The sequence below is a fragment of the Triticum urartu genome, chromosome 2A (assembly GCF_056163025.1).
Source record: "Triticum urartu cultivar PI428250 chromosome 2A, HENAU_Tu73, whole genome shotgun sequence".
In the NCBI taxonomy this organism is placed as follows: Eukaryota; Viridiplantae; Streptophyta; class Magnoliopsida; order Poales; family Poaceae; genus Triticum; species Triticum urartu.
The window spans coordinates 593,694,919-593,715,286 of NC_141874.1; the positions used below are offsets into that span (position 1 = coordinate 593,694,919).

The 20,368-nt window shown below is 43.5% G+C and overlaps 2 protein-coding genes and 1 pseudogene across 3 annotated transcripts; 2 read left to right on the top strand and 1 right to left on the bottom strand.

Annotated features, from left to right (window-relative positions):
- The first annotated feature begins 2,283 nt into the window (after positions 1-2,283).
- On the top strand, positions 2,284-3,822 carry LOC125533723 (clavaminate synthase-like protein At3g21360). The gene is made up of 2 exons (XM_048697087.2): positions 2,284-2,734; positions 2,852-3,822. Exons 1-2 carry the CDS (start codon positions 2,339-2,341, stop codon positions 3,452-3,454), a joined length of 999 nt encoding a protein of 332 aa, XP_048553044.2. The 5' UTR covers positions 2,284-2,338; the 3' UTR covers positions 3,455-3,822.
- Positions 3,823-7,065: 3,243 nt separating this feature from the next.
- On the bottom strand, positions 7,066-9,240 carry LOC125529478 (peroxygenase). Of its 2 annotated transcripts, none has more exons than XM_048693895.2 (6): positions 9,077-9,240; positions 8,825-8,980; positions 7,933-8,018; positions 7,752-7,846; positions 7,526-7,651; positions 7,066-7,404 (listed from the first exon to the last, which is right to left on the bottom strand). In XM_048693895.2, the coding sequence occupies exons 1-6, from the start codon at positions 9,189-9,191 to the stop codon at positions 7,251-7,253; spliced, it is 732 nt and encodes a 243-aa protein (XP_048549852.2). In that variant the 5' UTR covers positions 9,192-9,240; the 3' UTR covers positions 7,066-7,250. The 2 variants fall into 2 exon arrangements, with proteins under 2 accessions (XP_048549852.2, XP_087400605.1); XM_087544479.1 differs by having other exon boundaries at positions 8,825-9,000; positions 9,077-9,225.
- A 1,501-nt stretch (positions 9,241-10,741) lies between these two features.
- LOC147986124 (uncharacterized) lies at positions 10,742-14,217 on the top strand (annotated as a pseudogene).
- The last annotated feature ends 6,151 nt before the right edge of the window (positions 14,218-20,368 follow it).

A 20,368-nucleotide genomic window follows, 5' to 3' on the forward strand; every position in this document is an offset into this window, starting at 1 on the left:
AAGCTACGTTTTTCTCTTTTGGGGGGGGGGGACACAATTGTGCTTCTCTCATGGACGCACAGGCTGTGCTTATTGTGGAATCACAGATGTGCTTCTTGTGAAAAAACGGAAAAGGAACAAATAAAACCCAAAACATTTGTCATTCTGGTTTTGGGAATAGGCTGACCATTTTAGCATTATGACCAAATTTGTCGTTCTGGTTTTGGGAACCTTCTTGAAGGTTCCATTCCGGTTTTACTAGTTTTGGTAACCTTCTAGAAGGAAACTAAACCGATATTTGAATGTTTTTTCTGTCATTTTTTAATTTCCAACAATTTTCTGGAATTTCAGATATATTTTCAAAATTTCAAAAGTGTTATCTTTTTTCTGCGAAATGTTCGGATTAAAAAACTTTTTTCACAAATAGTTTAGTATTTTCCAAAAATGTTATGTTTTCAAAATTTCTTCATAAATTCATAAATTGTTCATGTTTACGATGAATGTACAGTAATTTCAAAACTTGTTTGTGCTTCTGAAAAATATTTGGGAATTTAAGAAAAAATGCGTGTTTTCCAAAAATTGTTCCTGTTTTCAAAATTTTGTTCTTAAATTTAAAAAGTGTTGTATTTTCGAAAAGTGTTGGAATTTCAAAAAAAAATTGTGTTTTCTAAAAACTAGGAAATTTTTAAAATATACCCATTTCTCAATTCTCAATTTTGTTCTTGAATTTATTTTTAATAATGCATGCCAATCTACTAGCCTTATTCACCCCCCCCCCCCCTAAACACTGTTTTTCTTTTTAATGTGCTTTCTTTATTACTATTATCAGCCCTATTTTTTGACTTTTCTTTTCCATTTTAATTTTCCCGTTTACTTGAAATTTGGAAATAATTTTGGAGTATTAGATTTGTTTTTTGAAAATACAAACATTTTTTGAAATTGGGAACAATTCTTTTGTAATTCATGAGCATTTTATGAATTTGTGATCATTTATTGAATCAATGAAGAATTTCGCAAATTCTTATTTTTTGAATCATAGAACATATTTTGAAATTTTGATACAGTTTTTGAAACTCTTGAACATATATGTTTGAATTGGAGAACATATTTGTGAAATGTATGGATTTTTTTTGAATTGATGAGCATTTTTTGAATTGGTGGATATTTTATGAAATTCTGTTTTGTTTCTAAAATTCTTGCACAGTTTTTTAAAATTGATAATTTTTCTGAATTTGCAAGCATTTTTTAGTGTGTGAACTTTTTTAAAATTTGTGAAGAATTTTAGAAAACCATGAATGTTTTTAAATTGTTGCAGTACTGTTGTTTTAGGAAAAACTGGCTCAAAACCACTTTAGTTTTTTTTTGTGAAATTAATAAATCGGTGTAGTCTGCTTCGTACCGGAAAAAATATAAGAATATTGGGTAAGTGGGACTGCCCAATAGCATGCGCCAACCTGCGCGTTTGCTCGTTGTCCAGCACGCTACGTGCTAAATAGAAGGTTCCGTCTCGGTGACGGTGAATGGTAAGGGCGGAGTCACGATGAGACAAAATTGAGCCATGGCCCGTAACACCGGATGGAAGGACTAGAGGGTGTGGAGCATCCGATTTCGCTACAAAACAACCCCTGATGCTCAGCATGGAAATCAAACATTTTTATAGCAAATTTAGTTTTCACGAGGGGCATGTTCCTTTAGCAGGCATGACACTTCAGTTTTTTGTCAGAATTTGCCATACTTGATAAAAAAAATTGCATCCTCGGCACACCTAAATTGTCATAAGAAACGTTCAATTTGTCAAGCTAAAAAACCTGACGTCGGATTTTTAACATTATTGACCGCTTATGTGATGATTGATGACGTCAATGGCTGTAGGTCCTACGTGGCTCAGTTTTACTGTCTCTTCGATTAGGATTTTTTGTTTTTACTGTTTTTGAAGGCTCCGAACTCCGATCGATCCGTCAGTTTGGACTGCGCTATGGCGCGAGGCGCCCACGATGCAATGCAAAGGACGCCAGCCAGGGCGTCACCCCGACATGGCAGCGCGCGCACTCGGTCCGCCCGGTCAATAGCAGCGGCGCATTTCTCAGTGCTCGATCCGGACAAAAGGAAAACGGAACTTTCGTGAATATTTACTGTCGTGTTGTTGATTGATGAGCTTGTTTGTGTCTCCCACGGTAACCAAGCATCACAGAGGTCAAAAGAGTTGCATGGTTTCCATCACAGACCTTGTTAGGGGTCACCTCCGAACTGTCACCGTATCGCTGTATAAATATCCATTGTATTCACAGTCAGTCAGGCACGCACTACCAAGTACCAAGTATCAATCCACGCATCGGAGCTTAGAAGCTAGGCCGGCGCCATGGGAGAAGCTGCAGCTGTTGTCGCCGCCTCGCGCGACGGCTTCTTCGGCCTGGGCGAGTGCAAGGGCCAGGTGGAGATCGACGGCGAGCAGGTGCCACTGGTCCTGACGCCGGGCAGCGAGGAGGTGAGCGGCCACGACCACAAGGCGCTGGTGGCGGCCCTGGTGGCCAACCGGGAGTGGGTGGAGGAGAAGGTGGTGGCCAACAGCGGCGTGCTGCTGCGCGGCTTCGGCGTGCGCGACGCCGTGGAGTTCGACGCCATCGTGGACGCGCTCGGGTGGCCGGACATCCGGTACGTCGGCCCCGCCCCGCGCACCCACGTCCACGGCCGCATCTGGACCGCCAACGAGGGCCCCCTCGAGGAGTTCATCTACTACCACCACGAGATGGTCCTCGTAAGTACTCCTGCACCTCGATCTTGCTTGCTTCCATCGCTCGTTCGCCATTGATTGATGGACGGACGGCGACGTCGCCATTGCCGCTGTGTTGTTGTGTGACGAATTGACGTGCAGATCAAGGAGTTCCCGGGGAAGGTGATCCTGTTCTGCGAGGTGCCACCGCCGGAGGGCGGGGAGACGCCGTTCGTGCCGAGCTTCCGGGTGACGGAGCGCGCGCTGCAGGAGTTCCCGGACATGGTGGAGGACCTGGACGCCAAGGGGCTCCGCTACACCTTCACCGCGCTGAGCAAGGACGACACCAAGTCCATGCGGGGGCGAGGGTGGGAGGACGCCTTCGCCACCACCGACAAGGCCGTGGCGGAGCAGAGAGCCCGCGCGCTGGGGATGGACGTGGAGTGGCTGCCGGAGGAAGGCGGCGTGAGGACCATCCTCGGGCCGAGGCAGCTGACGCGGGTGTTCCCGGGCCGGAAGGGCCGCCGGATGTGGTTCAACACGGTGGTGGGGATGCACGGCAAGGAGCTCAGCTCCGCCACGTTCGCCGACGGCTCCGAGATACCGGCGGACTTCGTGCGCCGGTGCGGCGAGATCATCGAGGAGGAGAGCATCCAGTTCCGGTGGGAGAAGGGCGACGTGCTCATCCTCGACAACCTCGCAACGCTCCACGGCCGCCGGCCGTCGCTGGCGCCCAGGAGGGTCCTCGTCGCCACATGCAAGTGATCTCATTTCATGCATCACCCACCTTAACTAATTGGTTAGTTAATTAAGCTTGAGGGTGGACCTAGCTTGATTAACTAATTAATCTTAGTTGGTGCTGGGGATGCTGCATTTGGTTCTTCTAGTATAATAAGCTGTCCTCAGTTACTACGGTAAAAATGGCTTTGTGCATTGTGATGCAGAGGCTGGGTACTCCCTTTTCCAAAAAAAAAAGTTACTACGGCAAAATAAGAGCTGAAGGTTTGATCAAGTCAGTCGGCTTGATACTTATTACAGCCAAAGAGGGGTGCGGTAGTTTCTCCCCTAATTAGCAGTTTTGCATCCATCATCATGCTGGGTGACATGCATTACGACATGTAAGACTTATCTTCTTCGAGTGATATAGTATTATGCATCTTCTGTTTACTGTTGTCTCTATGTTCATGAATACATTTCGTTGTCGTTGGGCATGGGCACAACCCAAAACAACTTCATCGGTTACTTTACGTACAATTATGCTAACAAAAAGGAGTGTCTAGGTCTCAGTCGATCGAGACTTAATCAAGTCTAAGTCAAGTGACATAACATGTATCACTTATTTTAAGACGGGGGAGTAAAAAAGAAAAAAAGACTAAAAAGAAAATTTTGAACGGATCTTCATGTAAATGAATATGGCATTGATTGAGACTTGGTTAAGTCTCAGTCGACTGAGATTTAGCAATCCCGTAACAAAAATACAAAAAATATGATATTGCAAAAATCCTAAAATAACTCTTATGATGCATCTAAATAATTGGCATACCAAATATAGTGAAACCAAACCAAGCAGCTGAATCCGCACTACAAAATAAACATGAGGCCTGGTCTCAATGATATCCCGATTTTCCCTTAATCACTCATATTTTTGATAAAAGGCGTATTTTATTAACTTAAAATGTGGCATCAAGAAAATAGAAAACATAATAAGTACACGCCAGCCTCTACACAACCAAGATCCACAGAGTCAAACCCAAATGAGCACAGACCAATAATTCACTGCAATAGAAAAGCAAAGCCATTGCAAGCAAAACTAAACCTACGGCGTAGAGTGTGGGAGACCTATCCCAAGACCATGCCACCAACAATGTTGGGTAACAACACTTTGCTCACATGCTCCGACCCGCACGCACAGACATCATTGTAAACAACACCCCAGAGAACATCACAACCGGAGCTAGTGTGTAAACCGAAAATTAACCTAAGGGGAGGGGATTTTTTACCGCTAAAACTCAAATAGCAAATCAGGGTTGGCACTCCCACCCTAATAGACACGCAAAAATTTTGTGGAACTCCACCCATCCAACATCCAAACATTGCGGGGGGCTAGGTAAGTTGGGGGCAACTTGGATCACCAACCATATAGAATGCGTAAATTCACATTGCCAAAATAAAGTTTAATAGTCTCATCGTGATGACGTAAATAACAATATTAATCTCTAGCCAATTGTGGCGAGCGAGGTTGTTCTTTGTTAGGATCACTCCTCGAGAAAGATATCGGAGGAAATTTTAATTTTTAGTGGTACCTTTGACATCCAAGTCTTTTCGTTATTGCGTAATCTCAGTGTGTAAGCGCCATGTACATGCAATCTTATGTAAAGGTTTCATTCTATGTAAGGTGCCAGCGGAATTCATCCTGGCCTTGTATCAGTTGGATCACAACCAGTCCCCCAAGAGGAAGTGCCTTGACACAAGGTGGAGATCGACCAAATCCTGCTTAAAATAAATATTAGGCGAAGATGTGCTCAAAACAACTGCACTTACTTTTATCGTGAGCAATATGGTCTAGGGCTAGATATTGTTCTCGAAGAGTGGTGTTACCCAACCATGTATCCTCTCCGAAATGTATCTCCAAGCCATTCCTTTGCAAAAGATCCAAAACGGAAGAGATGTTTCTTCACCGTGATCAGACACGCCAAAAAATGTCAGTCTACAGGTTTCCTATATGCCTTGGAAAAGGATTTGAGCTTGGATACTTGATGCGCAAAAGGGTTTACTATACATCATCCTTTGTCAAAAGCTTATAAAGGTATTTGCTGAGCAAACTGTTTTTTTATCTTGGTGATCTTGAATACCACGACCGCCCTAGTCTTTGGAATTTACTCGTACACATAAATAAAGCAAGTACTTCAGGATCCCATTTATGAGGGGTAAAGAAACATTTGTCTCCGCAATAAGTGTATTTGTTCTTCTTCTATTCACCACAAGCTTGCATTCATGATGTTAACATGGGAATATCCTATTATACATTCGATGATGTGATCCAATTTTCCAACACCATAGAATGGTGGTGAAGAATATGACGCCTGTTGCATGAGGTGTTGCCTCAATCGATGTTCCTTGGGCGAAATCTAGGTCTCATTTCAAGTGGCGAGTGGTTATTGTGGTCTTCAAGGCCTGGTATGGCGAGGGCGTTTGCAGGTGTCCCTTTCCTTTTCTGCCGGTTCAATGCAATTTTCAATCTCAGATAGATGGCGTATAATTGAAGAAAAAAGATGGTGAGTATGATTTACAATGTATTATACTCCCTGTTCCTAAATATAAGTCTTTTTAGAGATTCCACGATAAACTACATACAGAGCAAAATAAGTGAATCTACACTCTAAAATATGTCTATATACATCTGTATGTAGTTTATAGTGCAATCTCTAGAAAGACTTATATTTAGGAACGGAGGGAGTATATTTATTGGTCGTTTTGTGTCCATTTATATCTTCATTATATTGGCTACTGTCTTTCTTCATTGACAATTCTCAGTTTTAACACGCCTTTTAGGTGTATTTTCTAAAAAATAAAATAGTTTTCTTCGCATAGGAGCACAAATAGAATATTAGTTCCCCTTGTTTTATTCTAGTTTTCCTTTTTTGTTCATTTTCTATTCAAACTTTTGCCAATTTTTTCAATTTTTCTTTCTTTATTTTTCATCCTTTTAATTATTTGGTTATTATTTTTCTTGTATTTTAGTCATTTACAATACATGAATTATTTTTACAATTTACAAACACAACTAAAATTCACCAATTTTTAATGCAAGACTGTTTTCCAAAAAAATATAATCTAAAATTTAAAATATATTTTTGCACATCTATAATTTTTTTTGCACATTTTAAATGACGCAAAATTATTTTATAATATTTTTATGAATATCTATAAAATTTGTGAACATTTTTAAATTATGCACAGTTATTCTTCATGAGAATAATGTCTGCGAAGATTATTTTAATTATGCACAAGTATTTTATTTAGTAAGTATATTTTTTGAAATCCACCACTTTAAAAAAATCATGATGTGTTTTAAATAATTCGTTATTTAGATCTGGCCAAAAAACATTTTTTTAGAGCGAGGAGTGAATGGTCTTCTTCGATCTGTTTTTCCTTCCGAGTGTACATGGACCATATTTTTGTCTGACTAGCTGGGCCGGGCCGTTTATGGGGAAATCACCGCAGCGTAAACACAATCGAGTTAGTACTCTTCCCTCAAGAAAATAAATCTTCTCAAAAAAAAATCTTGTCTCAAAAGAAAATCGAGTTAGTACTCTCTTCGATTCAAATTAATTGTCACAGCTGTAGTACAACTACCCCTAAATAAAGTAAGAAAATTCAACAATCACAGTAAATTCAACAACCACAGTACAGAGTACTTATGTTCTCAAGTTTAGTTGAGAAGTGTACAACTTTATTCTCTGAACTTCATACTCGTTCCTCTCTTATTTCATATATAGGCATACATGAGGTAATCCATCTGGTCTACAGTCCTACTCACGAAGATGACAGCGTTGCAACTCTAGTGCTGCTTGTCGTGGGCTTCCCTCCTTTGCTGGGCGATGAACTCGAACAGGCTACCATCAAAGCAGCGGCGAACAGCTTCTCTGGAGAGGAAGCCCTCCTCGTCCTTTGCAAGCACGTACAGCAGTATCCACTCCCCCTTGCTCACAATCCTGGACACACATATCAGTTCAGGCTAAACATGAGTGGAACAACGCTTCTGCAGTTCATTTGGCATCACTGACTGCTAAGTAAACTGCCGATGAAATGAGAATTCGCGAGTGCTCTGCTCACCATCCAATGAAGTCGAAGTTCAGCCGGTTGCCTTCGGTCATCCTCCAGATGTCGCCGAAGCTAAGCTTGTCCGGCGCCCTGCGGGCATACTTGCTGAAGATGCTCTCGAAATTTACCGGCATGAACCTATATTTGTTTCACAGTTGGAACGTACCTCTTTCAGAACTGAAAGATGGTGTAACAAAGTTTTGAACTAGTAGTAAGCAAGTTTGGAGTGTGGATTTACCTTCCCTCTGTGTCATAAGTTGAGGAATCGCTACCATGCTTACCCCTGTGGATGTTCTTGATGTATACGGGCAACAAGGGAGATGGTATCCAGCTCTATATATAGCCATTATGAAAAGTAAGGATGAATAAGAGCCTGCTGAAACTTTTCAAGGAAATATTTCAAATCTTTTTGTACTTACAGGTAGAGTTGGGAAGCTGAAACCAATATTAAAGACAATTGCGAATACGAACGACACGATCACGTTGAAGCCCAATGCCCTCATTCCTGGAATTCAGGCAATATAAGTACATAAACTACGGCAACCACTGTCAAATTTTGTGGTTCTAAAATATAATTTTTGAAGAGCCATGTCACTGAAGCTATGCATATTTCACACTACTCTAAATATGAGGTTAGTAACTCACTAATTTCCGTCACAGCGCTGAATTTGAAGTTATTTAGCGCCGCTAAGCCGTCGTGGCCAGAGGAATAGCGCAAGTGAGTTCCATAAAGCCATCCATCTGTCTCATTCTTTCTTCTTGTTTTCGATATATAGGATGCATTGATGCAACACTTGGCTACTGAATTAGCATGTTTGTGTTTTTTTTTAATGTCTGGAGATGTGTATGTCAAATATATGTGATACTTTACATATGATGTCTGATTGTATGCTTATTTTCTTCATGATTCAAGAAAAATAGTACAAAATGAATCTTAGTTTCGATATAGTTTGAGTTTTAATTCAGCAGACCCCCCTTAAAAGTTTACACGAATCTTGAAGTTATTTAAAAAGGATATCGCCATATTAGCTTGCAGATCAAACTTACTGAATAGATTGACATGGATACAAGGACTATTTTACCCTCTCTTTTTATTGAAGGGGTAATTTCTAATCTTCACATTTAATCTGCTCTATACTACTACTTTTAAGGAGGGTGTACCGAAACAAAGTACGTTTTGAATTTTTGATAGCTTCTGGCCAAGCTGCAGCTAAATGCCCGCCACTTAATCCTTTGAAACTAATTGAGCTTCTTCACATGAATTTTACGAGCAGGCCATCATCACACCGTGCAACATATACAAATACATACCTCCGTAAGTTTCCCAGGGATAGACGATGCCGTCGCCGTCCAGGTCGAAGAAGGCGACATGCTGCTGAAGCACGCTCTTCTGCCCGTGCTCGTGCCCCTCCCCGCTCTCTCCTTCAGGATGGTACACATCCGGCACGACCAGAGCTCGAGCTAAGTCTGCATGCATGCATCCATGCCTGTTACTACTAGTTACTGCCTTGCTGATGAAACTACCATGCACGTACGAACGGAAGAAACGGGGCAGGCACTCACAGGGCTTTGGGAGGTGTGTCTCCAGGTCCGCCCGGACCGGCCGCTCGGCCGTCACCGGCGCCGCCTCCGCCACCGTCGACGTTGCGTCGGCGGGCGCCTTAGCTTCCTCCGCCATGAAACCCTCTGTGCGCGTGCGCCACACTTTCCGGCTTGATCCCGCGAGTCCTGCTCTTCTTTATATACACGCAAAGGAAGGAAGCGCGCCCACGGTGCGTGTGCGGCGAGCGAGAAGTGAAAGTGTGCACGATTGCTTTGTCCCCGAGGTGTCGCTTCGTGATTTGGCACCGGGAGCCTTCTCTGTGGTCTGTGGCGGGTTGTACAGTGAGGTCGCTCTCCCGATCCGTTGTCCGTCCATGTCACATCGTTGTCCATTGAGGATTGAGCCGTACGGTACCATCTCCCTCGTGCTGTGCCACATAAATCTTGCGGTTAATCTGCTTGACACGAAACGTTACGCGCCTCTGGTTTTCGCCCGCGTGCGCGTTGTGGAAATTTGTAAAAAGAGATACAGAATTAGATGCGCATTTCTTAAAATGGAAGTTTTTCTTGTTCAGCAGACTCGCGCTAGTGCGGGTTTGACGGTGGCGATTCATCCAGACGAAGCGGAGAGTCGGGGGGCGGTGGAAATCCTCAGATCTGTTGATGGATGGAGGAGAAGGAGCTGCGGCGGATCAGGAGATACGCCGGCTGCTCGCGGAGGTGGCTCGGAGAGAGCGTGCGGCGGATCGAGCGACAAGGGCGGCGGAGCAGGCGACACAGGCGCTGGCTGTGGCGAAGATGAATCTCGCGCTGCGGGCAATGGCGAACACCACGGAGCTAGAGCGAGCCTCCATCTTTGCGATGGGGCGGGAGCTCTCCCTTGCCTTGATTCTACAGTGGGCGGATGGGGAGGCGACCTCCACATCGAGACAACAGAGGAGGAGATGGAGGCCATTCCGAAGGGCAACACGCTGATGGAGTTCAAATTGGCTGATTCCGGATGTAAGTCTCATTCCCCTGCTGTTGTTATTTCAATTTTAGAGGTTGCTGCTCGCCGGAGATTGCCATCGCCGCCGCCGTTCGCAGTTTTGCCTCCGAAGAAACTGGTCAACACGGCGTTGGGCGATGGGTCTAGGAGGGCCCGGGTGGTCAAAGGCATGGGAGAGAATGGCACCAGGGCCCGCTGCTATGGTGCTAAAAGGGAAAGCACTTTCCCCAATCCTCCCCAACCTACCAACCGCGAGCCTGATCCAGGGGCTGCTAGGGTTCGTCGGCGTCTGCGTCGCCCCCCTCCTCCTTCTTCCTTAGTCTGGGTGAGGAAGGATAAGTTCAGGAGTGAGTGCTTCACGGAGGCTGATTGCTTCCCTGCTGGTGCCGCCGACAGACACCACGTCCCCACGAGATTTAGTTTCTCTGCCGATTTCTGGGCGAAGCGAGAAGGAAGAGAGACCTATGCGAAGGTGATCGCAAGATGGCTGGAGCGGGGCAGGGGGCAAGAGGAGGTGGGAGAATCAATGGCGGCCGGGGCGGAACGAGTCTCGCCCCCTTCCCAGGTCACCGCTGCCCCCCTGCTGCCCCCCTGTTCGCCCCCCTATGGCCCAACAACAGCAAAACCCTCCTATCTCCATCTATGCCAAGCCTCCAATTTTCCCTTTGGCCTCTAGCTCGCAGATGATGTATCCACAGATGGGGGCGATGTTCCCAAGATATCCTCCTCCTGGTTTCCAACAGTATCCTGCTAACCCTTGGCCAAATCAACAACAATTTCAATTCCCTTTCATGGCCCCCAACCAATGTGCTCCTATGCAATATCCTCAAGGTATTCAACAACCCGTGGCTGCTGGTAGTGGGTCTGGTTCTGGTAATGGGCAGGCTGGTCAGAGCAAAAACAAGAAGAAGCAGAGGAATGCTGCAGAGAAGAAACCTATGAAAACATATGCTGGGCTTGCTGCTCCTCGGGTTGCTTTGCCTTTTGATGAGCCTGACTCTTACAATGTAGACCCGAAGTATATTGGCGCTACCTGCTACAACTGCGGGTTGCCTGGGCACTATGTAGGTATGTGCCAGGTCCCAAAGAATTGCTTCATGTGTTCTGTTTCGTGTCAGCATATGGATGCTTGCCCCTTGTGGTAAAAACCTTGCCCAGCTGCTCAATTCTGGGGTAGTGCTGGGAATGGCCTGGGTTTCTTTCATCTTGAGACTGGAGAAAAAAACAACAGTGGCTGGCTGAACTTTGGAAATGTGGGTCTGGTTGTTATTGAAGAAGGTGATATTTCTGCTGAGGAGCTAGGTGCTTGCTTCACTAGTATGTGGAAGACTAACTGGCCTTGGCAGATCAGAGCTTACGATAATTCTCAATATCTAGTCAGATTTTCTCCCAACAAAAAAACACACTGACCTAGTTGCTTATGACTCCATCAACCTCAAGAAGAAAGGTGTGTCAATTTCCTTCAAGAACTGGCATGGAGAGCTACCTGCTTATGACTCCTTGACTGAGATTTGGGTGGATATTGTGGGCCTACCTCCTGCTTGGTGCTCTTGCTCTGTAATTGCCCAAGTTGCTGCTACTCTGGGTGTCATTACTAATATAGATTGACATGGCATTTTCAGAAGCTTTTATGAAGTGGTGAGAGTACAGGTTGATGTTAGAGATCCTGCTCTGATTCCTAGAGACAGGCTTTTTGAAATTCAGCAAGAACTGTTCTTGCTCACTTTCAAAGTTGATGAGGAAGCTCCTGTGGATTCTGATAACCCTTTTGATCCCCCTGACCACAAGAATAATGAGGAAGACAACAACAAGAAGTAGGGGGTAGAGGATGAGTTCAGTAATGATGAACTATTGGGAGAGGAGATGGAACATGATCTTGACAACAACAGGAAGAACCCCAACTTTAGGCCAAGACCTGCCTCTGCTCCTAGTGGGTCTAGAAACAAAACCCACAACTTGGCTGCTATCTCTCCTCCTAATTTGTTCTCCAAAAAGAATGTGAATAATAACAGCCCTTTGGAGAGATCAGTTTTCTTGAAAATCCAAGATGCTCCCCTGACTAAAAGCTACCTGCAAGTTGTTAAGAGAACTCCAGTGGAGAATTTTGGTACTATTCTTCTTCCTGAATTTGAAGCTACTATCAAGGATGGAGGGACCAACAAAGATTGTATTCCTATTTCTCTTGGGGGGGGGGGTTAATTCCCTGCCCTACTCATACAGCTAGTCTTAAAGTTGATGGAGACAAATGGGGCCCTGTTATATCCACTAGGATGAGTAACAGGATCAAGAGAGATGGGAAACCATCCTTGATCAAAGCTCAAGAGATTAAGTAGAAGAAGAACTTGGAGATTCCCAGAGGTAATAACCCCAAAATCTTCCATAATTCTTTTGCTTATCTGGACAATGATGTTCTAGTTTCTAAAGCCCTCAAAGCTGGCATTGTTATGGGAGATAATCCCTCTCAAGTTAGCAATAATGTTGAAGCTATTAAGAAACTAGAGTTGGATAGATTAGGTAAGTTTAAACAGGACAATCCTGATATGTTCCTCCCTGGAGACATTGATGTCACCAAGGAAGAATACTGCACTGTTTATAATTATGTTGCCCCCTTGACACTGAATCTGACCATCACTCTGCTTCAAATATGGATAGAGAGTATGATGATGCCTCCTTATGGATGGAGGTTAAAAGTCAGAGGTCAAAAAAGTGCCAAGCTAAAATTTCTACTAGGTTTAGATGATAGGGCTGCTTTTGGAATGTGAGAGGCCTGAATGCTCCTGAAAACTCTTAAGGTGCAGGAGATTATTAGTTCTCACTGCCCTAATTTTATTTGTTTGTCAGAAACCAAAAAGACTGAGTTTAGCATTAATCAACTAGAGGCTATAGACTCTAGAAATGGTTTTATCTGGAATTGGTTGCCTGCTAATAACACTGCTGGAGGTTTATTAGTGGGGGTTAAGGAAGATAAGTTTGAGATTTTAGCTTATGATACACATACTTTTAGTATCTCCTGCTTGCTGAAGAACAAGTGTAATAACACTGTTTGGAGGCTAATCTCAGTTTATGGTTCTGCTTATGACAACCTTAAGCTTGATTTTATCAATGAACTCCACAACCTCCTAGATAGCTGGGCTGGTCCCACTATTGTGGGAGGAGACTTTAATTTGAATAGAGTTGTTGAGGAGAAGAATACTGGCCTTATTAATCAGCACTGGGCTGATCTTTTCAATGACTGGATTAATAAATTTGGACTCATTGAGATTAAGAATGCTGGTAGGAAGTATACTTGGGCCAATAACCAAGACAATCTAATCATAGCTGCTTTAGATAGAATTTTTGTCCCTGCTGACTGGGAAAGACTTTTTCCTGCTAGCCAGGTTAAAACTCTTCCTAGAATTGGGAGTGATCACACCCCCTTATTTTTAATTCTGATGCTATAGCTATTCCCAAAAATAAAGTTTTTAGATTTGAAAAATGGTGGCTAGAAATTCCTGGCTTTGATGAGATTGTCCACAAAGCTTGGAATGCTGAATGTCAGTTCTCCTCTGCCATAGATATTTGGCAGTTTAAGATCAGGAATACTAGGAAAGCCACCAAAGGGTGGAGCCTTAATTATGAGGCCTCTCAAAACAAGGCTAAGTTGCTGAATATAATTGTTTAGACATTCTTGCAGAAACTCAACCTTTTTCCCTTGTTTCTAAAGCTAGATTGAAAGTGATTGCAGGTGATCTAAATGAGATATGGAAGAAAGAGGAAATCAAGGCCAGGCAGAGAGCTAGAGAGAGACATAAAAGAGGGGGATTTGAACTCTGACTACTTTCAAGCCCTGGCCAACTAGAAGAGAAGGAAGAAGCATATTGCTGTTCTGGAAACTGCTAATGGCCCAGTTGAAGACACTGAAGGTATTATTGCCAATGCAGTAGCTTATTATAAGAATATTTTTGGATACTCTCCTTCTATTAATCTAAAGTTAGTTGATGACTTTTGGGACCAGTCTAGCATGGCCACTGCTGAACATATTGAGTACTTAGAAAAACCTTTTTCTGAAGAAGAAATTAAAAATGCAGTTTTTGGCTCTTATGCTGAAGGTGCTCCTGGTCCTGATGGTTTTCCTTTTTTATTTTATCAGCATTTCTGGGATCTCATCAAAAGTGATCTGTTTGCACTTTTTTAGAGATTGGGAGAATGGGAAGTTGGACTTTTATAGACTTAACTTCTCCCTTCTGACCCTTGTCCCTAAAGAACCTAATGTTGTTTCTTTGGACAGATTCAGACGCCTTGCAATGATCAATTGTAGTTTCAAGATTTTTGCTAAGTGCGCTGCTAGTAAGCTAGGCCCAGTTTGCAATGACTTGATTTCCCCCAACCAAACTGCTTTTATTAAAGGCAGATTTATTCTAGAGAGTATTGTAGCTGCCCATGAGGTGATGCATGCTGTAGCTAGCAACCACCTTTAGGGGTTTTGTTTTAAGCTTGATTATGAGAAAGCTTATGACATGGTGAATAGAGATTTCCTATTAGACATGCTTAGGAGAAGAGGCTTTGGCCCAAAATGGATGTACAAATTGGGCTCTCTACTCCACAATGGCTCTGTTGGGGTCAGGATTAATGACACCAATAGTGAGTTTTTTATTGCTGGCAAAGGTGTGAGGCAGGGGGATCCTGCCTCCCCTTTGCCTTTTAATATTGCAGTTGATGTATTCACTAGAATACCAGCAAAAGCAGCTAATCAGAGCATGATTGCTGGGGTTTTTCCTCCTTCTAACCCAGCTGGGGTCATTCACATGCAATATGCGGATGATACCCTTCTGTTTCTAGATAATAATTTAGACCATGCTAGAAATTTAAAGTGGTTCCTCTTCTGTTTTGAGCAACTTTCTGGCATGAGGATCAACTTCCATAAGTGTGATCTGGTGCCTATTAACATAGATAGAGATGAGGCTACTAGTTTTGCTCACTCTCTAGGTTGTAAACTAAGTACTTTCCCTATTAAGTATCTTGGTGCCCATCTCCATTATTCAAAGCTTAGAAGAGAGGACCTCCATGAAGGAAATATGCCCTAGAGGGAATAATAAAGTTATTATTTATTTCCTTATATCATGATAAATGTTTATTATTCATGCTAGAATTGTATTAACCGGAAACATGATACATGTGTGAATACATAGACAAACAGAGTGTCACTAGTATGCCTCTACTTGACTAGCTCATTGATCGAAGATGGTTATGTTTCCTAACCATGGACAAAGAGTTGTCATTTGATTAATGAGATCACATCATTAGGAGAATGATGTGATTGACTTGACCCATTCCGTTAGCTTAGCACTCGATCGTTTAGTATGTTGCTATTGCTTTCTTCATGACTTATACATGTTCCTATGACTATGAGATTATGCAACTCCCGTTTACCGGAGGAACACTTTGTGTGCTACCAAACTTCACAACATAACTGGGTGATTATAAAGGTGCTCTACAGGTGTCTCCGAAGGTACTTGTTGGGTTGGCGTATTTCGAGATTAGGATTTGTCACTCTGATTGTCGGAGAGGTATCTCTAGGCCCTCTCGGTAATGCACATCACTTAAGCCTTGCAAGCATTGCAACTAATGAGTTAGTTGCGGGATGATGTATTACGGAACGAGTAAAGAGACTTGCCGGTAACGAGATTGAACTAGGTATTGAGATACCGACGATCGAATCTCGGGCAAGTAACATACCGATGACAAAGGGAACAACGTATGTTGTTATGCGGTCTGACCGATAAAGATCTTCGTAGAATATGTGGGAGCCAATATGAGCATCCAGGTTCTGCTATTGGTTATTGACCGGAGACGTGTCTCGGTCATGTCTACATAGTTCTCGAACCCGTAGGGTCCGCACGCTTAACGTTTCGATGATAGTTATATTATGAGTTTATATGTTTTGATGTACCGAAGGTTGTTTGGAGTCCCGGATGTGATCACAGAAATGACGAGGAGTCTCAAAATGGTCGAGACATGAAGATTGATATATTGGAAGCCTATGTTTGGATATCGGAAGTGTTCCGGGTGAAATCGGGATTTTACCGGAGTACCGGGAGGTTACCGAAACCCCCCGGGAGCTTAATGGGCCATAGTGGGCCTTGTGGAGAAGAGGAGAGGCAGCCAGGGTAGGGCCGCGCGCCCCTCCCCCTAGTCCGAATAGGACTAGGAGAGGGGGGCGGCGCCCCCCTTTCCTTCCTCTCTCCCGCCTCTTTCCCCCTCCTCTCCTAGTCCAACAAGGAAAAGGGAGGGAGTCCTACTCCCGGTAGGAGTAGGACTCCTCCTGGCACGCCCCCTCTAGGCCGGCTGCACCTCCCCCCTTGATCCTTTATATACGGGGGCAGGGGGCACCCTAGAGACACAACAATTGATCTCTTGATCTTTTAACCGTGTGCGGTGCCCCCCTCCACCATAGTCCACCTCGATAATATTGTAGCGGTGCTTAGGCGAAGCCTTGCGTCAGTAGAACATCATCATTGTCACCACGCCGTTGTACTGATGAAACTCTCCCTCAACACTCGGCTGGATCGGAGTTCGAGGGACGTCATCGGGCTGAACGTGTGCTGAACTCGGAGGTGCCGTACGTTCGGTACTTGATCGGTCGAATCGTGAAGACGTACGACTACATCAACCGCGTTGTGCTAACGCTTCCGCTTTCGGTCTACGAGGGTACGTGGACAACACTCTCCCCTCTCGTTGCTATGCATCACCATGATCTTGCGTGTGCGTAGGAATTTTTTGAAATTACTACGTTCCCCAACAGTGGCATCTGAGCCAGGTTTTATGCGTAGATGTCATATGCACGAGTAGAACACAAGTGTGTTGTGGGCGATATAAGTCATACTGCTTACCAGCATGTCATACTTTGGTTCGGCGGTATTGTTGGATGAAGCGGCCCGGACCGACATTACGCGTACGCTTACGCGAGACTGGTTCTACCGACGTGCTTTGCACACAGGTGGCTGGCGGGTGTCAGTTTCTTCAACTTTAGTTGAACCGAGTGTGGCTACGCCCGGTCCTTGCTAAGGTTAAAACAACACCAACTTGACAAACTATTGTTGTGGTTTTGATGCGTAGGTAAGAACGGTTCTTGCTAAGCCCGTAGCAGCCACGTAAAATTTGCAACAACAAAGTAAAGGACGTCTAACTTGTTTTTGCAGGGCATGTTGTGATGTGATATGGTCAAGACATGATGCTAAATTTTATTGTATGAGATGATCATGTTTTGTAACCGAGTTATCGGCAACTGGCAGGAGCCATATGGTTGTCGTTTTATTGTATGCAATGCAATCGCCCTGTAATGCTTTACTTTATCACTAAGCGGTAGCGATAGTCATAAAAGCATAAGATTGGCGAGACGACAACGATGCTATGATGGAGATCAAGGTGTCGCGCCAGTGACGATGGTGATCATGACGGTGCTTCGGAGATGAAGATCACAAGCACAAGATGATGATGGCCACATCATATCACTTATATTGATTGCATGTGATGTTTATCTTTTATGCATCTTATCTTGCTTTGATTGACGATAGCATTATAAGATGATCCCTCACTAAATTATCAAAGTATAAGTGTTCTCCCTGAGTATGCACCGTTGCGAAAGTTCTTCGTGCTAAGACACCACGTGATGATCGGGTATGATAGGCTCTACGTTCAAATACAATGGGTGCAAAACAGTTGCACACGCGGAATACTCAGGTTAAACTTGACGAGCCTAGCATATAACAGATATGGCCTCGTAACACGGAGACCGAAAGGTCAAGCGTGAATCATATAGTAGATATGATCAACATAGTGATGTTCACCATTGAAACTACTCCATCTCACATGACGATCGGACATGGTTTAGTTGATTTGGATCACATGATCACTTAGAGGATTAGAGGGATGTCTATCTAAGTGGGAGTTCTTAAGTAATATGATTAATTGAAATTAAATTTATCATGAACTTAGTACCTGATAGTATCTTGCTTGTCTATGTTGATTGTAGATAGATGGCCCGTGCTGTTGTTCTGTTGAATTTTAATACGTTCCTTGAGAAAGCAAAGTTGAAATATGATGGTAGCAATTACACGGACTGGGTCTGTAACTTGATGATTATCCTCATTGCTGCACAGAAGAATTACGTCCTAGAAGCACCGCTGGGTGCCAGGCCTGCTGCAAATGCAGCTGACGACGTTAAGAATGTCTAGCAGAGCAAAGCAGACGACTACTCGATAGTTCAATGTGCCATGCTTTACGGCTTAGAACAAGGACTTCAATGACGTTTTGAACGTCATGGAGCATATGAGATGTTCCAAGAATTGAAGTTAATATTTCAAGAAAATGCCCGGATTGAGAGATATGAAGTCTCCAATAAGTTCTACAGCTGCAAGATGGAGGAGAATAGTTCTGTCAGTGAGCATATACTCAAGATGTCTGGGTACTGCAATCACTTGATTCAACTGGGAGTTAATCTTCCGGATGATAGCGTCATTGAAAGAATTCTTCAATCACTGCCACCAAGCTACAAGAGCTTCGTGATGAACTATAATATGCAAGGGATGAATAAGACAATTCCCGAGCTCTTCGCAATGCTAAAGGCTGCGGAGGTAGAAATCAAGAAGGAGCATCAAGTGTTGATGGTCAATAAGACCACCAGTTTCAAGAAAAAGGGCAAAGGGAAGAAGAAGAGAAACTTCAAGAAGAACAGCAAGCAAGTTGCTACACAGGAGAAGAAACCCAAGTCTAGACCTAAGCCTGAGACTGAGTGCTTCTACTACAAGCAGACTGGTCACTAGAAGCGGAACTGCCCCAAGTATTTGGCGGATAAGAAGGATGGCAAGGTGAACAAAGGTATATGTGATATACATGTTATTGATGTGTACCTTACTAATGCTCGCAATAGCACCTGGGGATTTGATACTGGTTCTATTGCTAATATTTGCAACTCGAAACAGGGGCTACGGATTAAGCAAAGATTGGCTAAGGACGAGGTGACGATGCGCGTAGGAAATGGTTCCAAAGTCGATGTATCGCGGTCAGCACGCTACCTCTACATCTACCTTCGGGATTAGTATTAGACCTAAATAATTGTTATTTGGTGCCAGCGTTGAGCATGAACATTATATCTGAATCTTGTTTGATGTGAGACGGTTATTCATTTAAATCAGAGAATAATGGTTGTTCTATTTATATGAGTAATATCTTTTATGGTCATGCACCCTTGAAGAGTGGTCTATTTTTGTTGAATCTCGATAGTAGTGATACACATATTCATAATATTGAAGTCAAAAGATGCAGAGTTGATAATGATAGTGCAACTTATTTGTGGCACTGCCGTTTAGGTCATATCGGTGTAAAGCGCATGAAGAAACTCCATACTGATGGACTTTTGGAACCACTTGATTATGAATCACTTGGTATTTGCGAACCGTGCCTCATGGGCAAGATGACTAAAACACCGTTCTTCGGAACTATGGAGAGAGCAACAGATTTGTTGGAAATCATACATACATATGTATGTGGTCCGATGAATGTTGAGGCTCGTGGCGGATATCGTTATTTTCTCACCTTCACAGATGATTTAAGCAGATATGGGTATATCTACTTAATGAAACATAAGTCTGAAACGTTTGAAAAGTTCAAAGAATTTTAGAGTGAAGTTGAAAATCATCGTAACAAGAAAATAAAGTTTCTACGATCTGATCGTGGAGGAGAATATTTGAGTTATGAGTTTGGTCTTCATTTGAAACAATGCGGAATAGATTCGCAACTCACGCCACCCGGAACACCACAGTGTAATGGTGTGTCCGAACGTCATAATCGTACTCTACTAGATATGGTGCGATCTATGATGTCTCTTACTGATTTACCGCTATCGTTTTGGGGTTATGCTTTAGAGACGGCCGCATTCACGTTAAATAGGGCATCATCGAAATCCGTTGATATGACGCCTTATGAACTATGGTTTGGCAAGAAACCAAAGTTGTCGTTTCTGAAAGTTTGGGGCTGCGATGCTTATGTGAAAAAGCTTCAACCTGATAAGCTCGAACCCAAATCGGAGAAATGTGTCTTCATAGGATACCCCAAGGAGACTGTTGGGTACACCTTCTATCACAGATCCGAAGGCAAGACTTTTGTTGCTAAATTTGAAATCTTTCTGGAGGAGTTTCTCTCGAAAGAAGTGAGTGGGAGGAAAGTAGAACTTGATGAGGTAACTATACCTGCTCCCTTATTGGAAAGTAGTTCATCGCAGAAACCAGTTTCTGCAATACCTACACCAATTAGTGAGGAAGTTAATGATGATGATCATGGAACTTCAG

Bases quoted from the DNA above. Each gene is read 5' to 3' on its own strand.
- LOC125533723 (XM_048697087.2), top strand. From the start codon at position 2,339: ATGGGAGAAGCTGCAGCTGTTGTCGCCGCCTCGCGCGACGGCTTCTTC. The intron at 2,735-2,851 runs GTAAGTACTCCT...ATTGACGTGCAG, and splicing joins ACCACCACGAGATGGTCCTC to ATCAAGGAGTTCCCGGGGAA.
- LOC125529478 (XM_048693895.2), bottom strand. From the start codon at position 9,191: ATGGCGGAGGAAGCTAAGGCGCCCGCCGACGCAACGTCGACGGTGGCG. The intron at 7,847-7,932 runs GTAAGTACAAAA...GGCTATATATAG, and splicing joins TCAGCTTCCCAACTCTACCT to AGCTGGATACCATCTCCCTT. The intron at 7,405-7,525 runs GTGAGCAGAGCA...ATGTGTGTCCAG, and splicing joins AACTTCGACTTCATTGGATG to GATTGTGAGCAAGGGGGAGT.